At 46.6% G+C, this 19,699-nt stretch overlaps 1 protein-coding gene across 4 annotated transcripts in view; it reads right to left on the bottom strand.

Moving 5' to 3' along the window:
- Positions 1–19,699, bottom strand: part of SFI1 (SFI1 centrin binding protein) — a 104,231-nt gene that overhangs the window by 7,665 nt on the left and 76,867 nt on the right. For all 4 annotated transcript variants that reach the window (XR_005214028.1, XM_037817145.1, XM_037817146.1 and 1 more), the window contains 9 exons: positions 9,572–9,653; positions 8,853–9,031; positions 8,036–8,111; positions 7,520–7,615; positions 6,981–7,057; positions 6,068–6,170; positions 3,944–4,040; positions 1,987–2,147; positions 1,425–1,499 (listed from right to left, as the gene is read on the bottom strand). Coding sequence is in view for 3 of the 4 variants with exons in the window: in XM_037817145.1 (XP_037673073.1) it covers positions 1,425–1,499; positions 1,987–2,147; positions 3,944–4,040; positions 6,068–6,170; positions 6,981–7,057; positions 7,520–7,615; positions 8,036–8,111; positions 8,853–9,031; positions 9,572–9,653 (946 nt within the window). In the remaining variant the exon portion in view is untranslated. The remainder of the gene's footprint in view (positions 1–1,424; positions 1,500–1,986; positions 2,148–3,943; positions 4,041–6,067; positions 6,171–6,980; positions 7,058–7,519; positions 7,616–8,035; positions 8,112–8,852; positions 9,032–9,571; positions 9,654–19,699) is intronic.

Raw genomic sequence — 19,699 nt, 5'->3', positions numbered from 1 at the left:
TAACTTCCAGAGCTGGGCTTCAAGAGATCTGCAGCTTCTGCCATCACCTCTTAGAAGACTTTTCTGGAACCCGGCCCCCAGGCTGTCAGGAGCCAGGGTGCCTGGGGCACGGCCCCCACGGCAGCCGTGAGGAGACCACTGGAGACCTCCAAGGCAGCGCAGCACTGGGTGCAGCACCAGAGGCGGGAGAGCCAGCAGCTGAGCAGCCCACGGAGCCGTAAGCGACGGTCCAGGTGGTGCTGCCGAAGCCACCGTGTTTCAGGGAAGTTAATACAACGAGGGAGAGAGCTGAGACGGAGGGCACAATTCATGCAGAGAAAGCGGGAGATGCAGGACCTGTCGGGTCAGGCCAGAGCGGGAATGGAAGGGGCAGGGTGCTAGGGCAGAAGCCTATGGGGGGCTGATGTGAGGAAAAGCCTGGAGGAAATGGAAGAGAACCAAGTGCCACGATCTGGGACTGTAACTTCCTGTGAGAAGGGGGGCGACGGGGCAGCTAGCCTGGCAACAGAAACTTCTACCTGAGACGGGCGACAGGAAGGAGGAGGGTTGCGCCAGGTCCTGGACCCCAGCACGACCCCAGCGAGGCGCCAGGGGTGTCCTTGAGGTTCTGCCTGTCTCGCAGGCCAGGTGGGATAGGAAGGAAAGTGATCTAGAGCATTCCCAGCTGCTCCCCTCCCTGTCTTGGTCTGCCTGGCTGGGGGCCTTGCTTTACCTAATGCCCCAATTCTGTATCGAGGGTAACGGGTCAAAGGACAGCAGACTATGTTATTTAGATACCACCCATTGTGGGAGGCTGTCCTGACCCCCAGCCCCTCTCTCAGAGCCTCCTCTCGTTGAGTGTTCCACCCGCACCGGGAGGGCCAGCCAGGCTGGGCCCCTGTAAGTTGCTCACCCTAGTCTGGCAGATCAGGAACACTCATGTGGGAAGGGCAAAGGGCAAGAGCTCTGGCAGGAAGGAGCACATGGAGGCCCTGGGCCTGGCCTTGTAGGGGAGTAGATTAGAGAGTTCAGACACAACGAGATGAAAAACCGGGGATAGCTCTGGGCATTACAACCCAGAGAGAGAAAGATGGAAACATGGATTTGGAGTTTTGCTGGACAAGAGGCGTGTGACCTCTGCATTTTTATCAAGCCCTTGGCAGAGACAAAATGCATTTCATATTCATGTTTGGGTATTACACTGGTGTATTTTTTAACATGACACTAGAAACTGGGCCTGGAGGTGGCTTGGCCTTTTACTGGAAGCTGGTTGTGCCAGGAAATAACCGGGGTGAAGAAGGGAGACTGAGAGGAGGTGGCCCTGGGACAAAGGTGAAATTAAAAACAGTGACCCAGAGGTAGGGGCTGAAGGCCACCCCCACCCCCGCCCTCAGGAGCCAGCAGAAGGGGAGGGAGGCGGGCAGGGGCATCCAGAGGGCTCCCACCTGCTGTCTCCACTGGCGGAAGCACGAGCGGCTGAGTCTCTGGGCCAGGAGCTGGGTGCCCTGCCTCTGCAGGAGCTGGGGAGAGAGCAGGCGCACAGGGAGTTGAGTCACGACTGGAATCGGGTACCCCATGCCCTGCACCCCGAGGGAGTGTCTAACCCAGGCTTCCCAGGGCAACTGCTGGGTGAGAGGCTCCTAGCCCAAGGGAACCGTCGTCCTGGGCCTGGTGCATTTTGATCCAAATGGCCCTGAGGTCCCTCATCTCTGACAAGCCGTAGTCTGCCGTGACTGCAAGCTTCCCTGCTGAGACTGCAAGCTTCCCTGCTGAGCCATCTACCATGTGGGGAGACCTGAGTCTGGGGCTGGCCACTCCCCACCCTTCACTAAATGCTCAGAAAGGCTCTGGCAGCCTGCTTCCCACAGGACCCCAAACCACCCAGCACCCACATCACCTGCCCTGAGTTTTGGCAAAAAAGACTTCTTCCCTAGAGGCAGGCTCCTGGCCTGGACAACCCCTGCCACAAACGGGAACAGGCAGAGTGGCTGCCTGCCACCGGCTCACCATCTTCCTGATACACCCCAGGTGGTACGCCTTCCACCGGGCCACGGCCTCCTGCAGCAGCCGCCGGCGGCAATGCAGGGCAGCCCGCTCCTCCTGGACTCTCCGCTCAGCTGACCTCTGACTGCGGGCCCGCCAGTGCCGAAACACAGTCCGGAGACGGCCTAGGGCAGATCCGAGCCAGGGTTTGCTCTTCAGTAGCATTTCTGCAAATGGCTGTGTCATGGTGAAGTTTGGCGTATGGAGGAGGTAGAGCTGGGGACAGGTAGGGGGTATCTGCCAACACTCGTTGAAGCCACCACGTGATGGCGCCTTCAGCAACTGGGAGCCCCCAGGGAACGGGAACCAGACCTGCTGTTTACTGTGGTGCCCCCCTGAGAACCTGGCCAGAGCCACAGCCTGTCCACAGTCACTCTTGGTGGCCCAGGGGCCCTCGGGGAGCTACACAAGACGCTGTTGGGCACATAGAGGGAGACAACCCCTGGTCTGAGGGAGCTGGAGGGGCCCTGTGTGAGCCGGCACAGCAGCAGCCCTGTTATACAGCAGAGGAAACCCAGGCTCACTCGAGAAGCTCAATCGGCCTGAGCCATGCCCGAGGAGGAAGGCACAGCAGCCTGACAGCCACCAAATCCCCGGGCTCCATTTTTTCTGCATTTTTTTTTTTTCCTGTCACCAGATTCTCCCTTTGGGGACAGCAAGAAATTACCTCTGGCTAATTTTTTTCCTTTTGCTTTTTTTCTCAGGCCCCAAGAAAAAGTTTCTTTAGAAACAAAGAAGAGCATGGCTCCCAGGGCACTGATGCTGAGTAGGGCAGGGACGTGGCGAGATGAGCCTGGAGGCTGGCCATCAGTACTAAACACCAATGCTTCCCACATTAAGCATGTTATTTATGTATATTTATATGTATTTAGTTTCACTGAGTTCCCCGTGACACCCCCATTTTACAGATGAAGAAACTGAGGGTCAGAGAGGCCGGCCTGCCTAGAGCCACACAGCCACCCGGAGAAGCTTCTAGGGAAGCTGCCCACCCCACTGTCCCCACAAGGGAAGCAGCTTCAGGTGGAATCTTGCTGCCTGTCCCTTCTAACTCCCCAGTGTGGCCAACTGGGCCAGGAGTGGGCACCTGCCCTGGGAGACAGCCGACCCACACCGGCCAAGGCCTCTGTGGGGCCAGGAGCAAAAGTTCTGCCCAAATAGAGGCTGAGGAATTGGCGACACCACTCAACTACTGTCTTGGAAGTGGGCACTGGAAATGCAGTTTCTGGGGTGAGGAGCCATTTTGAGGACACAGCAGAGAGGCATTTTACCTTGGAAGAGATGCAGGACGCTTTAACCTCAGGGACATATAAATGCACACACTAGTGATTTTTGCTCTGAAGCAAACCATGAAGCCACCCTAACAACTTGATCAATTTTCTGTATGGCTCAATTTAAACCGCTTCCCACTGCATTTGTTTTCGTTCGGGTTTTTGTTTTTTCTCACTAGGAGCGGTCTCCCCTTTGGAGAGCCGGGTCGGGCTGCCAGGGCCCTCCAGCTCTGTGTTGCCATCTCTGACATCCAGCAGGCAAAGGCATGGTCTCCTTTTGTTCTGGATGATCCCACCAAAGTCAGTTGTACAGCAGGTAGTGGGGGCTACCTTAGGCCATCACTGAGCAAGTGTCCAGTCCCTAAACCTACAAAGTCCCAACTAGACAGGGAAGCACGACCTTAACACAACCACTGGCATGTGCTATCCATGAGTATGGAAGGACTTCCTCATCAAAACCACCAAGAACGCCTACCATTCCAGCTGCGTTTCCTTACATTTCCACAGATCTCAAGCCCTGTCCTTTCAATTTAACATAAACTGACTGGCAATCGGTTAGGGACAGAATTTTATGAGAAGGAGACAAGTGGAACACCAAGAAAGTTCTGCACCCTTCAAAATCAACATGACTGGCTTCTGGGGTCCCTGCTTACCCCGATTCAGCACCTTCCAGGCTTCCCTGACGGCGCAGTCCTCCTGCAGCCGGTAGTAGATCTGCATTGATGCGGCCTCTCTCCACTGGAGCAGGACCTACAGGGCAGGTGAAGGACAGAGAGGCTGTCACCATAGGGCCTGACTTCCCAGGTCCAGTCCAGCCCTGCAACGGCAGCTGCATTAAGGGACTGTGGTTGACGTCCCCTACCTGCATGCTGGGGAGCTCCTGCCATCAGCCCACAGACCACCGAGAGCCGACCCCTCTCAGGAATCCCAGAAAGATTTAAACTTCATACCAAGCCATAAAGAAGTCAAGTTATCTAAGTGGGACATATGCATTACCCGCAATCTTTTGCGTTACGCGTCACTGTAACCAAACACTCTAAAAAGAGGTCATGCAGCCAGGAATCCTGGTGGCTGCTCCCCAACAGTCAGGAACTCCACTCTCACCACAAAAGCCCTGGAGCTGAGCAGAGAGGCTTCCTGCTCATCTTCCAGGCAGGGGAAGTTTCCCCGAGAAGAGACTGGGCCTCGACCAGGTCAGTGCTCACCATCCCCAGGAAGCTTCACTGTCGCAAGCACTGCCCTGCCGGCCCCCAGTTTTCTTCTAAAACGTCCCCAAGGTCAGGGGCTACGCCTGTTATTTCCTCTCTGTCTGAATCCCCTCCTTCACGTCACACGTCTTCTTCTTGCCGCTACCCTCCACAACCCTGGCACATAGACGAGGCCCTACCGAGAAGTTTCCCACAACCCTCCCAGCCAAAGGGACATTGTGGTGGTTTGGGGTCACTTCCCCTTGAGATGACTCATAGCCACACACTCCTGGGATGCTCTGTGCTTTCAAAGAACTGCCGCAGCCCCGAGACCTGCAAGGTCAGTGAGCAGGAGTCAACACCCTCTTTTGACAGATGAAAAAACGGATGCTGCTTGGTGATTTTACATGGCTTGGTCAAGCAGAAAATTGAGGGTCCAAGATTATTCAATTCAAGAACCACAAAAATATTGGCTCTGATAAGAAGTACTTCACTCACTGTGTGCCGTGTTTTTGTTCTTAATGGATTAAACAAAAAAGAATGCCCACTATTTACAGCCTCCCCCTCCCCAGCCCCGAGGATCTGGGGGAAGGTGCGGATGTGTTGGACATCCTCACCCGGACTGGTGTTGATGTTGTCACAAACACTGGGACTGGCGGTTTGATGTGCTGAGTCCTCTAGCATGGGACTTCCCTTATGAAGCTCATTACCACAAAGAAGAGTCTAAACTTGCATATAATTGTGCCTAAGAATCTCCCCCTGAGTACCTCTTTGTTGCTCAGATGTGGCCCTCTCTCTCTCTAACTGAGCCATCTCAACAGATGAACTCACTGCCCTCCCCCCTACATGGGACCCGACTCCCAGGGGTGTAAATCTCCCTGGCAATGCAGAATATGACTCCCAGGGATGAATGTGGACCCGGCATCGTGGGACTGAGAGTATCTTCTTGACCAAAAGGGGGATGCAAAATGAGACGAAATAGTTTCAGTGGCTGAGAGATTTCAAATGGAGTCGAGAGGTCACTCTGGTGGACATTCTTATGCACCATATAGATAACACCTCTTAGGCTTTAATGTATTGGAATAGCTAGAAGTAAATACCTGAAACTACCAAACTCCAACCCAGCAGTCTGGACTCCTGAAGACAATTATATAATAATGCAGATTACAAGGGGTGACAGTGTGATTGTGAAGACCTTGTGGATCACGCCCCCTTTATATACTGTATGGATGAGTAGAAAAATGGGGATAAAAACTAAAGGACAAATGGGGTGGATGGGGGGATGATTTGGGTGTTGTTTTTTCACTTTTATTTTTTATTCTTGTTCTGGTTCTTTCTGATGTAAGGAAAATATTCAGAGAGAGATTGTGGTGATGAACGCATAACTATGTTATCATACTGTGGACAGTTGATATACCATGGATGATTGTATGGTGTGTGAATGTATTTCAATAAAACTGAAATTAATTTAAAAAAAAAAAAAAAAAAAAAAAAAAGAATGCCCACATGGATGGAAGTGTGTGTTGGGGGAGAGTCATCTGTTTTTTAGGCTCCCTGCTGGAGCACACAGCTTGCCTCCCCACACCTCACCTTTGAACACAGGGTCCTTCTGTAGTGCTCCCTTGCTAGGAAGGTTTTTTTAGCTTCATCCGCATGGGCCATGGTGTTCTCTCGCCAGCGACGTAACACACCCCTACAGGGACACAGGCCAGGGTGTGAGCGGGCGGGGCAGGGGGATAATGGGAGGCCTCTGTGAATCACCCCAGGCTCTTCAACCGACTCTGCCTGCCTGAGAACAGCTGTTTCCCCGACAACCACCCTTATGTCCACGTGTACATTGAACAGATGGCTACCGAGTACCTGCTGTGTGTCAGGCACGGAGGAGCTTTAGGGCCAGAGCAGCCAATGGGGCCAAACACCTTGTCCCCATGGAGACTGCAGGCCAAGGGGAAAACAGAGCTGTAGCCAGGCAATAACAGCTGATTCATGCTGATAAGATTAGTATAGAAAAAGGGAAGCGGAGAAAGGCACCAAAACCTCAGTGGGTGCCCTTACTGCTAGGTTAATTCTGGAAGTCCCTTTCTCACCCCCTGTATTTGAGGAGCCGGTGGACACTTTATGGGACCCCAAAGGAAGGACAGAGGTGACTGACTGGGAACCAAGAGGCCGAGGGAGCTGCTGCAGCTTCTGGAGCAGGGGAGGTGGGGAAACAGCCCAAGAGGCTGACTCTTTCAGGCATGAAACAACAGAGATCTTGCAGCTGAGAGCTGCTTCCCAGAAGCCCAGGATTGCACACAGGTTCCAGGCATGACGAGCTGACCAAGTGAATGAAGCGCTTATGAAAGAGCCCAGACCATAGCATCAGCAGTCCAGGACCATCCTCCACCTGCCTGGGGCAGGATTCCCAAACTGCCTGGGTCGGGATCTCCTAAGCCTCGGCTCACCCACCCCAAAACTATTCCCCATTCTCAGGCCGGATCCCACGAGTAGCTCGGAGACTCACCGCAGCAGCTGCCTGTCATGCTGTCTTTCCTGGGCTGCCACCTCTTGTAGGATACTCCGCACCCTGTCCTGGTAAGTCTGCAGGAGACAAAGGACTGGAGGCCACCTGGATCCATGCTTCACCCAATGCCAGCAGGGGTGGGTGGGTGGGGGGTGTCTCAGAAGCATGTTAATCAGGGCTGCAAGGTCCACAGCCCTCGCTACAGAGGCCCTTGTTCCAAGGCCAGGAGGCCCTCTTGGGCGTTAGGAAGATGACTGCATCGCGAAGCCCTAACCCCAGGAGGTCAAACTCCCTGGACTCCTGGACAAAGGGCCATTGAGGCTGGGACCCACAGACAGCAGTTGTTTCCTGATGCCAAACAAGGACCCACAGAACTTGGCCCAGTGGTCGTAAGCTCCAATCTGCCAGGGGCACCTGCTCTGTTTGAGGCCTGTCAGGCTACTCTGTTCTGGGAGAGGCAGGAGGAACAAGGAAGGGAAAGAGTCTCCAGAACCCCCACCAGATGGTGGGGAGATCTGGAGGAAAGCAGCAGGTCCTACCAGCCATCTCTGCAGTAGCCTGCGTAGCAGGGTGCGCTGGTAATGCAGGTCTGCTCGCATCCACTTCTGCCGCTCAGCGTTCCGGAGGGCCAGGTACTGCAGGACGAGGAGAGAGTCAGTGGCCGGGGGCCCAGGTGGCAGCAGGTTCCAGCTCTGCCTCCATTTACAGCTGGGTGAGCTCAGGTGAGGTATGCAAGCTCAACAGGGTTTTTGTGAGATCAAATGAGGCGAGTGCCTGACTTGTGATAAAAGCTCAATCGATGTCAGTGCAATTGTTTTTCCCGAGTAGTATCCCCATAAATGGAGAGATGGGGGAATTTTAGACTCAGTAAGTTCAGAAACTTACTGAAAGGGAAAAGGAACTTTGAGCCAGTCATCTCACGAACTGGGTTAACACATCTCCATCTTCGTGCCCATCCCCTCCCTAAGCAGGTGGTTTCCTTGGGTCGGCCGAGTGGCCCAACATCTGCTCTGAGTCACGCTGACACACGGCTCCACCTGTGCCAAAGGCCTTACCTCCCTCCACCTGTTCCAGGCCCAACGCAGGAGCTGGGCCGAGTGGAACACTGCAGCCCGCGCCTTTCCCATCTTCCTGTGAGGAGACAGCAGAGGTCAGAGCTGCGGCCGTCTCAACCCAGGCTCCCATCACCATCTCTGGCCCCTGCCTGCCCAGTGGATCTTAAGTTCTGGGGGGAATCAAGGCGCTCTCTGAAAACAACTGACAAAGATGTGACTTCTCCCCTCCAGGCAAGTGCACACATAATCAAATTTTTGCAAACAACTCCAAGTGCCTCTAAAGCACATTCACCTGGAGACATGTTAAAGACGTGACCGAGAAAGAGATTCAAAAGGATTAATGTGCGACCACATGAACAGAGACTGAGCTGTGATGGGATCCTTCCTCTGAACACAGAGTGAATATAGAAGGCATCACAGCAGGACAGTCCCTGCCATGGACACGGGCACTAACCCCCACTGACCAGCAGGGGTGGTGAAAACGGCCATGACCTGCGCTCAGGCTGCAGTGGCTAGTCCTGGGTGGCCAGCTATCCAAACTGGGCCCACATACCTACTCCCTGGCAGTGGTCACTTCCTGCTGACCAAGAGCAGGATGAAGCAGGTGGACAGGACTCCCCAGACACTTTGCCCTTTGGGCAAGCTCCAGGGACTGGGAGCTCCCTGATTGCTACCCCGAACCCAAGATCCTTTCACTACAGCCCCTGTTTTACACAAATTGTTTAGGGTCGGACTTCCATGACTTATGACCAGACAGGCACCCCAGGCTACTGGCACTGCTACTATGACCAAAGCTTGACTGGGCTTGGCCACTTACTCTGTCCTGAGCCCCTGAGCACTCTCCTTCCAGGTACAGAAAGTTTTCCTGAGCCGCCAGTGGCGGTGGTGGGCACAGGCCACGGCCTGCCAGCGCTGCTCCTGGCGATGGGCTGCTGCCTGCTGGCGCCACGTGGACCAGAACCTTTGCAGAAGATGCCGCTCTGCGTGGAGGATGGCCTGAGGGAGGGAGGGGGGGAGAGCAGATGGCTCACATGGAGGGTGGGGATGGAAAGGCAGAGGACAGAAGCTAGGGGAGAATCTACAGGCCAAGCACAAAGACCAAGGTAAAAGAGAAGCACTTTCAGGAAATGTCCTGGCCCAGAAGCAGGCTGCAAAGTCCACTGACAAAGGAAATAGGAACAGATGCCGAAGCCTGTCCTGCCTCATGCAGATGAAATGGGTTAATTCACACAGAGCAGTGGCACGTTGGTCGCAGGGCGGGGAGGGAAGTCTGTGTTTCAGAAACGCCTGCAGTAAGGTTGGACTCAGCAACCAGCTCCCAGTTTCATCCTCATTTGTCCAGGTCTCCTGGTTTAACAGGCAGTTTACTTTAATCAAGACTTTACCAAAGTGGAAAAAGGACCAAAAGGCTGGGAGCCCTTGGGTATGGGTCTGGGTTCTTTATGACTTCCTGAGCAGATTTGGGGGCTCGGGGTGCTGTGAGTGCAAAGGCCCAAAATGGGCACTGCCTGCACCCCCTCTGGAAAAGCCACTTACCATTCTCTCTGCCAAGCGGTTCTCCCGATGCTGAAACATCTTCTGTGACCAAATAGCAAATACTTGCTTCCCCACCATCTCCCTAAAATAACAAATGAATAATAAAGCTCTTAAAACAAAACAAAAAAAATCTCCAACAGAACTAGAAGTTCCAAATAATTGGGCTTTTCTTCTTATAGCAGGTTACTGTATGAGAGGTGAGCAAGCTCAGATAGAGGAGAAAGGAAAAGGCGGGAAAAGGGAAGGTGTGGTAGTTTGGAGACTGTATGTACTCCAGAAAAGGTCATGTTCTTTCAATCCATTCCTATGGGTGTAGAATATTATGGGTGGGACTTTTTGATTAGGTTATTTCACTGAAGATGTGACCCACCTCATTGAAGGGGGGTCTTAAACTGCTTACTGGAGTCCTTTATAAGAGGATAAAACACATACAGAAGCTAAGAGATGAATTCAGAGAAGCACCAACAGAAGCTAAGAGAGGAAACCAATGAAGTCAGAAGCTGGAAGCAACGAAACCCTGGAGAGAAGGACTAGCAGCTGTCACCACATGCCAGGCCATGTGACAGAGGAGCCCCAGATGCCAGCAGCCTGTCTTCAGAAATGGTATTGTCCTGCTGATGCCTTAATTTGGACATTTCCACAGCCTCAGAACTGTAAACTTGTAAGCTAACAAATCCCCATTGTTAAAAGCCAATCCATTTCTGGTATATTGCATTTCATCAGCTTTAGCAAACCAAAACAAAAGGGAAGCAGACAAGAATAATTTAAAAACCCCAGCACTTTTCATGTTACTTCTCGTATTGGCCGAGTATTTACCCAGCATGAATGTGACTGAGACACTGAGACCCTGGCTCTTTCCCGATCCAACATTTAGTGACGGCCCTGGGAGCTGCTTGGCATGAGCCACTGGTTTGGCATGGCAACACCCCACATCCACCTTGCCGTGAGGAGCTGGACTTACAGAGGAGATATGAGGGTCCCAAAGCAGCTCTCCTAGGAGGCAGGCATGTGGAACGGCCTTGAGAAAAGGGGACATGTAGCCACATGGAAGCTCATGGGGAAGAGAGATTATGATGTCCACTGAGAAGGAAGGAACCAGTCCAAGGATCCATAGGTAAAAGCATGAAAGACCACAGTAGGCATTTGTAAATTTTACATCAATAAGTCAATTTTAAAAATCAACAAAAACAAACCAAAGATATGGACAACCCAAATGTCCAAATTAAAAAGCCAGAGGATACACAGAACTTGGAGCAATTAATCAAGGAAGTATACATAAATCTCCAAAACAATTACAGTGTGATGGCTAAGGACATAAAGGACATCAAGACCTTAGAAGAGCATAAAGAAGAATTTGAAAAAGTAAATTAAAAAATAGCATATCTTATGGCAATAAAAGATACTGTTGATCAAATTAAAAATATATTTGAGACATACAACAGCAGATCTGAAGAGGCAGAGAAAAGAATTAGCAAACTAGAGGACAGAAGGATGGAATGCGAAAGCACAAAAGAACAAGTGGTGAAAAATATAAAAAAATTTGAAGTGGATCAGAGAAATGAGGGACAATATGAAGCTCACAAACAAAAGAATCATGTATATGCAGGGCCTCCCTGAGGAGCTGGGGGGAAATGCGGAAGTGTTGGACTTCCTCACCTGGATGGTTGCTGATGTTCTCACAAACATTGAGGACTGATGGCTTGGTATGCTGAGCCCTCTGTTTTGGGGCTTGCCCTTATGAAGCTTGTTACTGCAAAGGAGAGGCTAAACCTGCTTATAATTGTGCCTAAGAGACACCCCCTGAGTACCTCTTTGTTGCTCAGATGTGGCCCCTCTAGCTAGGCCACTTTGGCAGGTGAACTCACTGCCCTCTCCCCTACATAGGACCTGACTCCCAGGGGTGTAAATCTCCCTGGGATGAATCTGGACCCAGCATCATGGGGCTGAGAACATCCTGAACAAAAGGGGGATGCAAAATGAAATGAAATAAAGTTTCAGTGGCTGAGAGGTTTCAAACGGAGTCGAGAGGTCATTCTTGTGGACATTCTTATGCATTATAGAGATAACCCTTTTTAGGATTTAATATAATGGAATAGCTAGAAGTAAATACCTGAAACTATCAAACTCCAATCCAGTAGTCTTGACTCTTGAAGACAATTGTATAACAATGTAGCTTACAATGGGTGTCAGTGTGATTGTGAAAACCTTGTGGATCGCACTCCCTTTGTCCAGTGTATGGATGGATGAGTAGAAAAATGGGTTCAAAAACTAAATGAGAAATAGGGTGGGATGGGGGGATGGTTTGGGTGTTCCTTTTTTATTTTTATTGTTTATTCTTATTCTTTTTGGTGTAAGGAAAATGTTCAAAAATAGGTTGGGGTGATGAATGCATAACTATATGATGGTACTAGAACACTTAATTGTACACCATGGATGACTGTATGGTATGTGAATATATCTCAATAAAACTGAATTTAATTTAAAAAAAAAGAATGAGGAGATCTTTAAAGTACTTACTATGTTTGATAAAATCTAAGATGCCATCTAAGGTGCACCTTAACTTCAGAATTGGTAAAATGTGTGTGAGTGTAACCCATAACTTTCTTTGAAATTTGCTTTCTAACTACATGTTAAATCATACTCTGAAAGATCACTGTTCTGTACATATGTTAAATTTCACAATAAAAATAAAAGATCAAGGAGATTCTGAAAAAAAAAAAAAAAAAAAAAAAATCACTGGTGTTCCAGAAGGGGAAGAGAAGAGTAAGGGCTAGGAAGAGTATTTGAAGACATTGTCAGAGAAAACTTACCAACCCTTCTAAACAAAATGAATATGCGAACCAAAGATGCCCAACGAACTCCAAATAGAACAAATCCAAACAAATCCACTCTGAGACATATTCTGATCAGACTGTCAAATGCTGAAGACAAGGAGAAAGTTCTGAAAGCAGCAAGAGAGAAGCGATTCACCACATACAAGGGAAACAACATGAGACTAAGTACTGACCACTCAGCAGGCACCATGGAGACGAGAAGGACGTGGTATGACATAGTTAAAATTCTGAAAGAGAAAAATTCCCAGCCAAGAATTCTCTATCCAGCAAACCTCTCCTTCAAAACCGAGGGAGTGTTTAAAATTTTTACAGACAAATGCAGAGAGAATTTGTTAGCAAGAGACCTGCCCTACAAGAAATACAAAAGGGAGTCTTACTGGCTGAGAATAAAATAAAAGAGAGAGAGGCCTGGAGAAGGGCACAGAACTAAAGAGTATTAGTAAGGGTAACTTAAAGGAAGTAAAGAGAGAGAGGGAAAAAATAGATCTGACAACTAAAAACCAAAGATTAAGATGGCTGATTAAAGAACTGCCTTCACAGTAATAACATTGAATGTGAATGGATTAAACTCCCCAATTAAAAGATATAGATCGGCAGGATGGATTAAAAAATATGAACCATCAATATGCTGTTTATAAGAGACTCATCTTAGACTCAGCAATGCAAAGAGATTGAAAGTTAAAGGATGGAAAAAAATATTCCACTCAAGCTACAACCAAAAGAAAGCAGAGGTAGCAATACTAATTTCAGTTAAAATAGACTTTAAATGCAAAGATGTCATAAGAGATAAAGAAGGATACTATATACTAATAAAAGGGATAATTCACCAACAAGAAATAACAATTTTAAATATTTAAGCACCCAATCAAGGTGTTCCGAAGTACAAGAGACAAACATTGGCAAAACTGAAGAAAACAATAGATGTTTCTACAATAATCATGGGAGACTTCAAAACACCAGTCTCTCCTATAGACAGAACAACCAGACAGAGGACAAATAAGGAAACTGAGAACCTAAACAATGTGGTAAATGAATTAGACTTAACAGACATATATAGAGCATTACATCCCAAATTACCAGGATATGCATTCTTTTCTAGTGCTCATGGAACATTCTCCATGATAGATCATATGCTGAGGCATAAACAAGCCTCAGTAAATTTTAAAAAGATTGAAATTATTCAAAGCACATTCTCTGACCACAATGGAATGCAACTAGAAGTCAATAACTATAACAGAACCAGAACACTCACAAATATGTGGAGGTTAAACAACACACTCCTAAACAATCAGTGGGTTAAAGAAGAAATTGCAAGAGAAATTGCTAAATACCTAGAGATGAATGAAAATGAGAACACAACATATCAAAACTTATGGGATTCAGTGAAGGCAGTATTGAGGGGGAAATTTATAGCTGTAAATGCATACAATAAAAAGGAAGAAAGAGCTAAAATCAAAGAAATAATGGAACAACTGAAGAAGCTAGGGAATGATCAGCAAACTGCCCTGAAGCAAGTAGAAGAAAAAAAAATAACAAGGATTAAAGCAGAAATAAATGATACACAGAACAACAACAACAACAACAACAACAAAAAACCAAAGAGAAAATAAATAAAACCAAAAGTTTGTTGTTTAAGAACAACAACAAGACTGACAAACCCTTAGCTAGACTGACAATGTCTGAAACAGAGTAGACCAAATAAACAAAATCATAAATGAGAGGGGGGACATCACTATGATCCCAAAGAAATTTAAAAAGTCATAAGAGGAAGCGGGGCAAGATGGCGGACTGGTGAGCTGTATGTTTTAGTTACTCCTCCAGTAAAGTAGGTAGAAAGCCAGGAACTGCGTGGACTGGACACCACAGAAAAATCGGACTTTGGGCATACTTCATACAACACTCATGAAAATGTGGAACTGCTGAGATCAGCGAAATCTGTAAGGTTTTGTGGCCAGGGGACCCGCACCCCTCCCTGCCAGGCTCAGTCCCGTGGGAGGAGGGGCTGTCAGCTCCGGGAAGGAGAAGGGAGAAATGCAGTGGCAGCCCTTATCGGAAACTCATTCTACTGATCCAAACTCCAACCATAGATAGACTGAGACCAGACACCAGAGAATCTGAGAGCAGCCAGCCCAGCAGAGAGGAGACAGGCATAGAAAAAAACAACACGAAAAACTCCAAAATAAAAGTGGAGAATTTTTGGAGTTCTGGTGAACATAGAAAGGGGAAGGGCAGAGCTCAGGCCCTCAGGCTCATATGCAAATCCCGAAGAAAAGCTGATCTCTCTGCCATGTGGCCCTTTCCTTAATGGCCCTAATTGCTTTGTCTCTTAGCATTTCAATAACCCATTAGATCTCTGAGGAAGGCCCCTTTTTTTTTTTTTTTAATCCTTTTTTCTTTTTCTAAAACAATTACTCTAAGAAGCCCAATACAGAAAGCTTCAAAGACTTGCAATTTGGGCAGGTCAAGACAAGAGCAGAACTAAGAGAGCTCTGAGACAAAAGGCAATAATCCAGTGGCTGAGAAATTTCACTAAACAACACAACTTCCCAAGAAAAGGGGGGTGTCCGCTCACAGCCATCATCCTGGTGGACAGGAAACACTCCTGACCATCGCCAGCCCCATAGCCCAGAGCTGCCCCAGACAACCCAGTGTGACGGAAGTGCTTCAAATAACAGGCACACACCACAAAACTGGGCGTGGACATTAGCCTTCCCTGCAACCTCAGCTGATTGTCCCAGAGCTGGGAAGGTGGAGCAGTGTGAATTAACAAAGCCCGATTCAGCCATCAGTTCAGCAGACTGGGAGCCTCCCTACACAGCCCAGCAGCCCAGAACTGCCCTGGGGGGACGGCACTCACCTGTGACATAGCACAGTCATCCCTCAACAGAGGACCAGGGGGTGCACGGCCTGGAAGAGGGGCCCACTTGCAAGTCTCAGGAGCCATATGCCAATACCAAGGACTTGTGGGTCAGTGGCAGAGACAAACTGTGGCAGGACTGAACTGAAGGATTAGACTATTGCAGCAGCTTTAAAACTCCAGGATCACTGGGGAGATTTGATTGTTAGAGCCACCCCCTCCCTGACTGCCCAGAAACACGCCCCATATACAGGGCGGGCAACACCAACTACACACGCAAGCTTGGTACACCAATTGGACCCCACAAGACTCACTCCCCCACTCACCAAAAAGGCAAAGCAGGGGAGAACTGGCTTGTGGAAAGCAGGTGGCTCGTGGACGCCACCTGCTGGTTAGTTAAAGAAAGTGTACTCCACGAAGCTGTAGATCTGATAAATTAGAGATAATGACTTCAACTGGTCTGCCAATCCTAAAAGAACCCTATCAAGTTCAGCAAATGCCAAGAGGCCAAAAACAACAGAAAATTATAAAGCATATGAAAAAACCAGACAATATGGATAACCCAAGCCCAAGCACCCAAATCAAAAGATCAGAAGAGACAAACCACCTAGAGCAGCTACTCAAAGAACTAAAGATGAACAATGAGACCATAGTACGGGATACAAAGGATATCAAGAAGACCCTAGAAGAGCATAAAGAAGACATTGCAAGACTAAATAAAAAAATGGATGATCTTATGGAAATTAAAGAAACTGTTGACCAAATTAAAAAGATTCTGGACACTCATAGTACAAGACTAGAGGAAGTTGAACAACAAATCAGTGACCTGGAAGATGACAGAATGGAAAATGAAAGCATAAAAGAAAAAATGGGGAAAAAAATTGAAAAAATCGAAACGGACCTCAGGGATATGATAGATAATATAAAACGTCCTAATATAAGACTCATTGGTGTTCCAGAAGGGGAAGAAAAAGGTAAAGGTCTAGGAAGAGTATTCAAAGAAATTGTTGGGGAAAACTTCCCAAATCTTCTAAACAACATAAATACACAAATCATAAATGCTCAGCGAACTCCAAATAGAATAAATCCAAATAAACCCACCCTGAGACACATTCTGATCACACTGTCAAACACGGAAGAGAAGGAGCAAGTTCTGAAAGCAGCAAGAGAAAAGCAATTCACCACATACAAAGGAAACAGCATAAGACTAAGTAGTGACTACTCAGCAGCCACCATGGAGGCAGAAGGCAGTGGCACGATATATTTAAAATTCTGAGGGAGAAAATTTCCAACCAAGAATTCTTTATCCAGCAAAGCTCTCCTTCAAATTTGAGGGAGAACTTAAATTTTTCACAAACAAATGCTGAGAGAATTTGCTAACAAGAGACCTGCCCTACTGGAGATACTAAAGGGAGCCCTACAGACAGAGAAACAAAGAAAGGACAGAGAGACTTGGAGAAAGGTTCAGTACTAAAGAGATTCGGTATGGGTACAATAAAGGATATTAATAGAGAGAGGGGAAAAATATATATGACAAACATAAACCAAAGGATAAGATGGCTGATTCAAGAAATGCCTTCACGGTTATAACGTTGAATGTAAATGGATTAAACTCCCCAATTAAAAGATATAGATTCGCAGAATGGATCCAAAAAAAATGAACCATCAATATGTTGCATACAAGAGACTCATCTTAGACACAGGGACACAAAGAAATTGAAAGTGAAAGGATGTAAAAAAATATTTCATGCAAGCTACAGCCAAAAGAAAGCAGGTGTAGCAATATTAATCTCAGATAAAATAGACTTTAAATGCAGGGACGTTTTGAGAGACAAAGACGGCCACTACATACTAATAAAAGGGGCAATTCAACAAGAAGAAATAACAATCGTAAATGTCTATGCACCCAATCAAGGTGCCACAAAATACATGAGAGAAACACTGGCAAAACTAAAGGAAGCAATGGTTGTTTCCACAATAATTACGGGAGACCTCAACACATCACTCTCTCCTATAGACAGATCAACCAGACAGAAGACCAGTAAGGAAACTGAAAACCTAAACAATCTGATAAATGAATTCAATTTAACAGACATATACAGGACATTACATCCCAAATCACCAGGATACACATACTTCTCTAGTGCTCACAGAACTTTCTCCAGAATAGATCATATGCTGGGACATAAAACAAGCCTCAATAAATTAAAAAAGATTGAAATTATTCAAAGCACATTCTCTGACCACAATGGAATACAATTAGAAGTCAATAACCATCAGAGACTTAGAAAATTCACAAATACCTGGAGGTTAAACAACACACTCCTAAACAATCAGTGGGTTAAAGAAGAAATAGCAAGAGAAATTGCTAAATATATAGAGATGAATGAAAATGAGAACACAACATACCAAAACCTATGGGATGCAGCAAAAGCAGTGCTGAGGGGGAAATTTATAGCACTGAATGCATATATTAAAAAGGAAGAAAGAGCCAAAACCAAAGAACTGATGGATCAACTGCAGAAGCTAGAAAATGAACAGCAAACCAATCCTAAACCAAGTAGAGGAAAAGAAATAACAAGGATTAAAGCAGAAATAAATGACATAGAGAACAAAAAAACAATAGAGAGGATAAATATCACCAAAAGTTGGTTCTTTGAGAAGATCAACAAGATTGACAAGCCCCCAGCTAGACTGACAAAATCAAAAAGGGAGAAGACCCATATAAACAAAATAATGAATGAAAAAGGTGACATAACTCCAGATCCTGAAGAAATTTTAAAAATTATAAGAGGATACTATGAAGAACTGTATGGCAACAAGCTAGATAATGTAGAGGAAATGGACAATCTCCTGGAAACATATGAACAACCTAGACTGACCAGAGAAGAAATAGAAGACCTCAATCAACCCATCACAAGCAAAGAGATCCAATCAGTCATCAAAAATCTTCCCACAAATAAATGCCCAGGGCCAGATGGCATCACAGGGGAATTCTACCAAACTTTCCAGAAAGAACTGACACCAATCTTACTCAAACTCTTTCAAAACACTGAAGAAAATGGAACACTACCTAACTCATTTTATGAAGCTAACATCAATCTAATACCAAAACCAGGCAAAGATGCTACAAAAAAGGAAAACTACCGGCCAATCTCCCTAATGAATATAGATGCAGAAATCCTCAACAAAATACTTGCAAATCGAAGCCAAAGACACATTAAAAAAATCATACACCATGACCAAGTGGGGTTCATTCCAGGCATGCAAGGATGGTTCAACATAAGAAAATCAATCAATGTATTACAACACATTAAAAACTCGAAAGGGAAAAATCAAATGATCATTTCAATAGATGCTGAAAAAGCATTTGACAAAATCCAACATCCGTTTTTGATAAAAACGCTTCAAAAGGTAGGAATTGAAGGAAACTTCCTCAATATGATAAAGAGCATATATGAAAAACCCACAGCCAGCATTGTACTCAATGGTGAGAGACTGAAAGCCTTCCCTCTCAGATCAGGAACAAGACAAGGATGCCCACTGTCACCACTGTTATTCAACATTGTGCTGGAAGTGCTAGCCAGGGCAATCCGGCAAGACAAAGAAATAAAAGGCATCCAAATTGGAAACGAAGAAGTAAAACTGTCATTGTTTGCAGAGCAAAGTAGCGGGATACAAGATTAATGCACATAAGTCAGTAATGTTTCTATATGCTAGAAATGAACAAACTGAAGAGACACTCAAGAAAAAGATACCATTTTCAATAGCAACTAAAAAAATCAAGTACCTAGGAATAAACTTAACCAAAGATGTAAAAGACCTATACAAAGAAAACTACGTAACTCTACTAAAAGAAATAGAAGGGGACCTTAAAAGATGGAAAAATATTCCATGTTCATGGATAGGAAGGCTAAATGTCATTAAGATATCAATTCTACACAAACTCATCTACAGATTCAATGCAATCCCAATCAAAATTCCAATAACCTACTTTGCAGACTTGGAAAAGCTAGTTATCAAATTTATTTGGAAAGGGAAGATGCCTCAAATTGCTAGACACTCTAAAAAAGAAAAACGAAGTGGGAGGACTTACACTCCCTGACTTTGAAGCTTATTATAAAGCCTCAGTTGTCAAAACAGCATGGTACTGGCACAAAGATAGACATATAGATCAATGGAATCGAATTGAGAATTCAGAGATAGACCCTCAGATCTATGGCCGACTGATCTTTGATAAGGCCCCCAAAGTCACTGAACTGAGTCATAATGGTCTTTTCAACAAATGGGGCTGGGAGAGTTGGATATCCATATCCAAAAGAATGAAAGAGGACCCCTACCTCACCCCCTACACAAAAATTAACTCAAAATGGACGAAAGATCTCAATATAAAAGAAAGTACCATAAAACTAGAAGATAATGTAGGAAAACAGCTTC

Source organism: Choloepus didactylus, chromosome 23 (assembly GCF_015220235.1).
Source record: "Choloepus didactylus isolate mChoDid1 chromosome 23, mChoDid1.pri, whole genome shotgun sequence".
Classification (NCBI taxonomy): domain Eukaryota; kingdom Metazoa; phylum Chordata; class Mammalia; order Pilosa; family Megalonychidae; genus Choloepus; species Choloepus didactylus.
The sequence above is the reverse complement of the archived record's forward strand: the minus strand, read 5'-3'. Positions and strand labels throughout refer to the sequence as shown.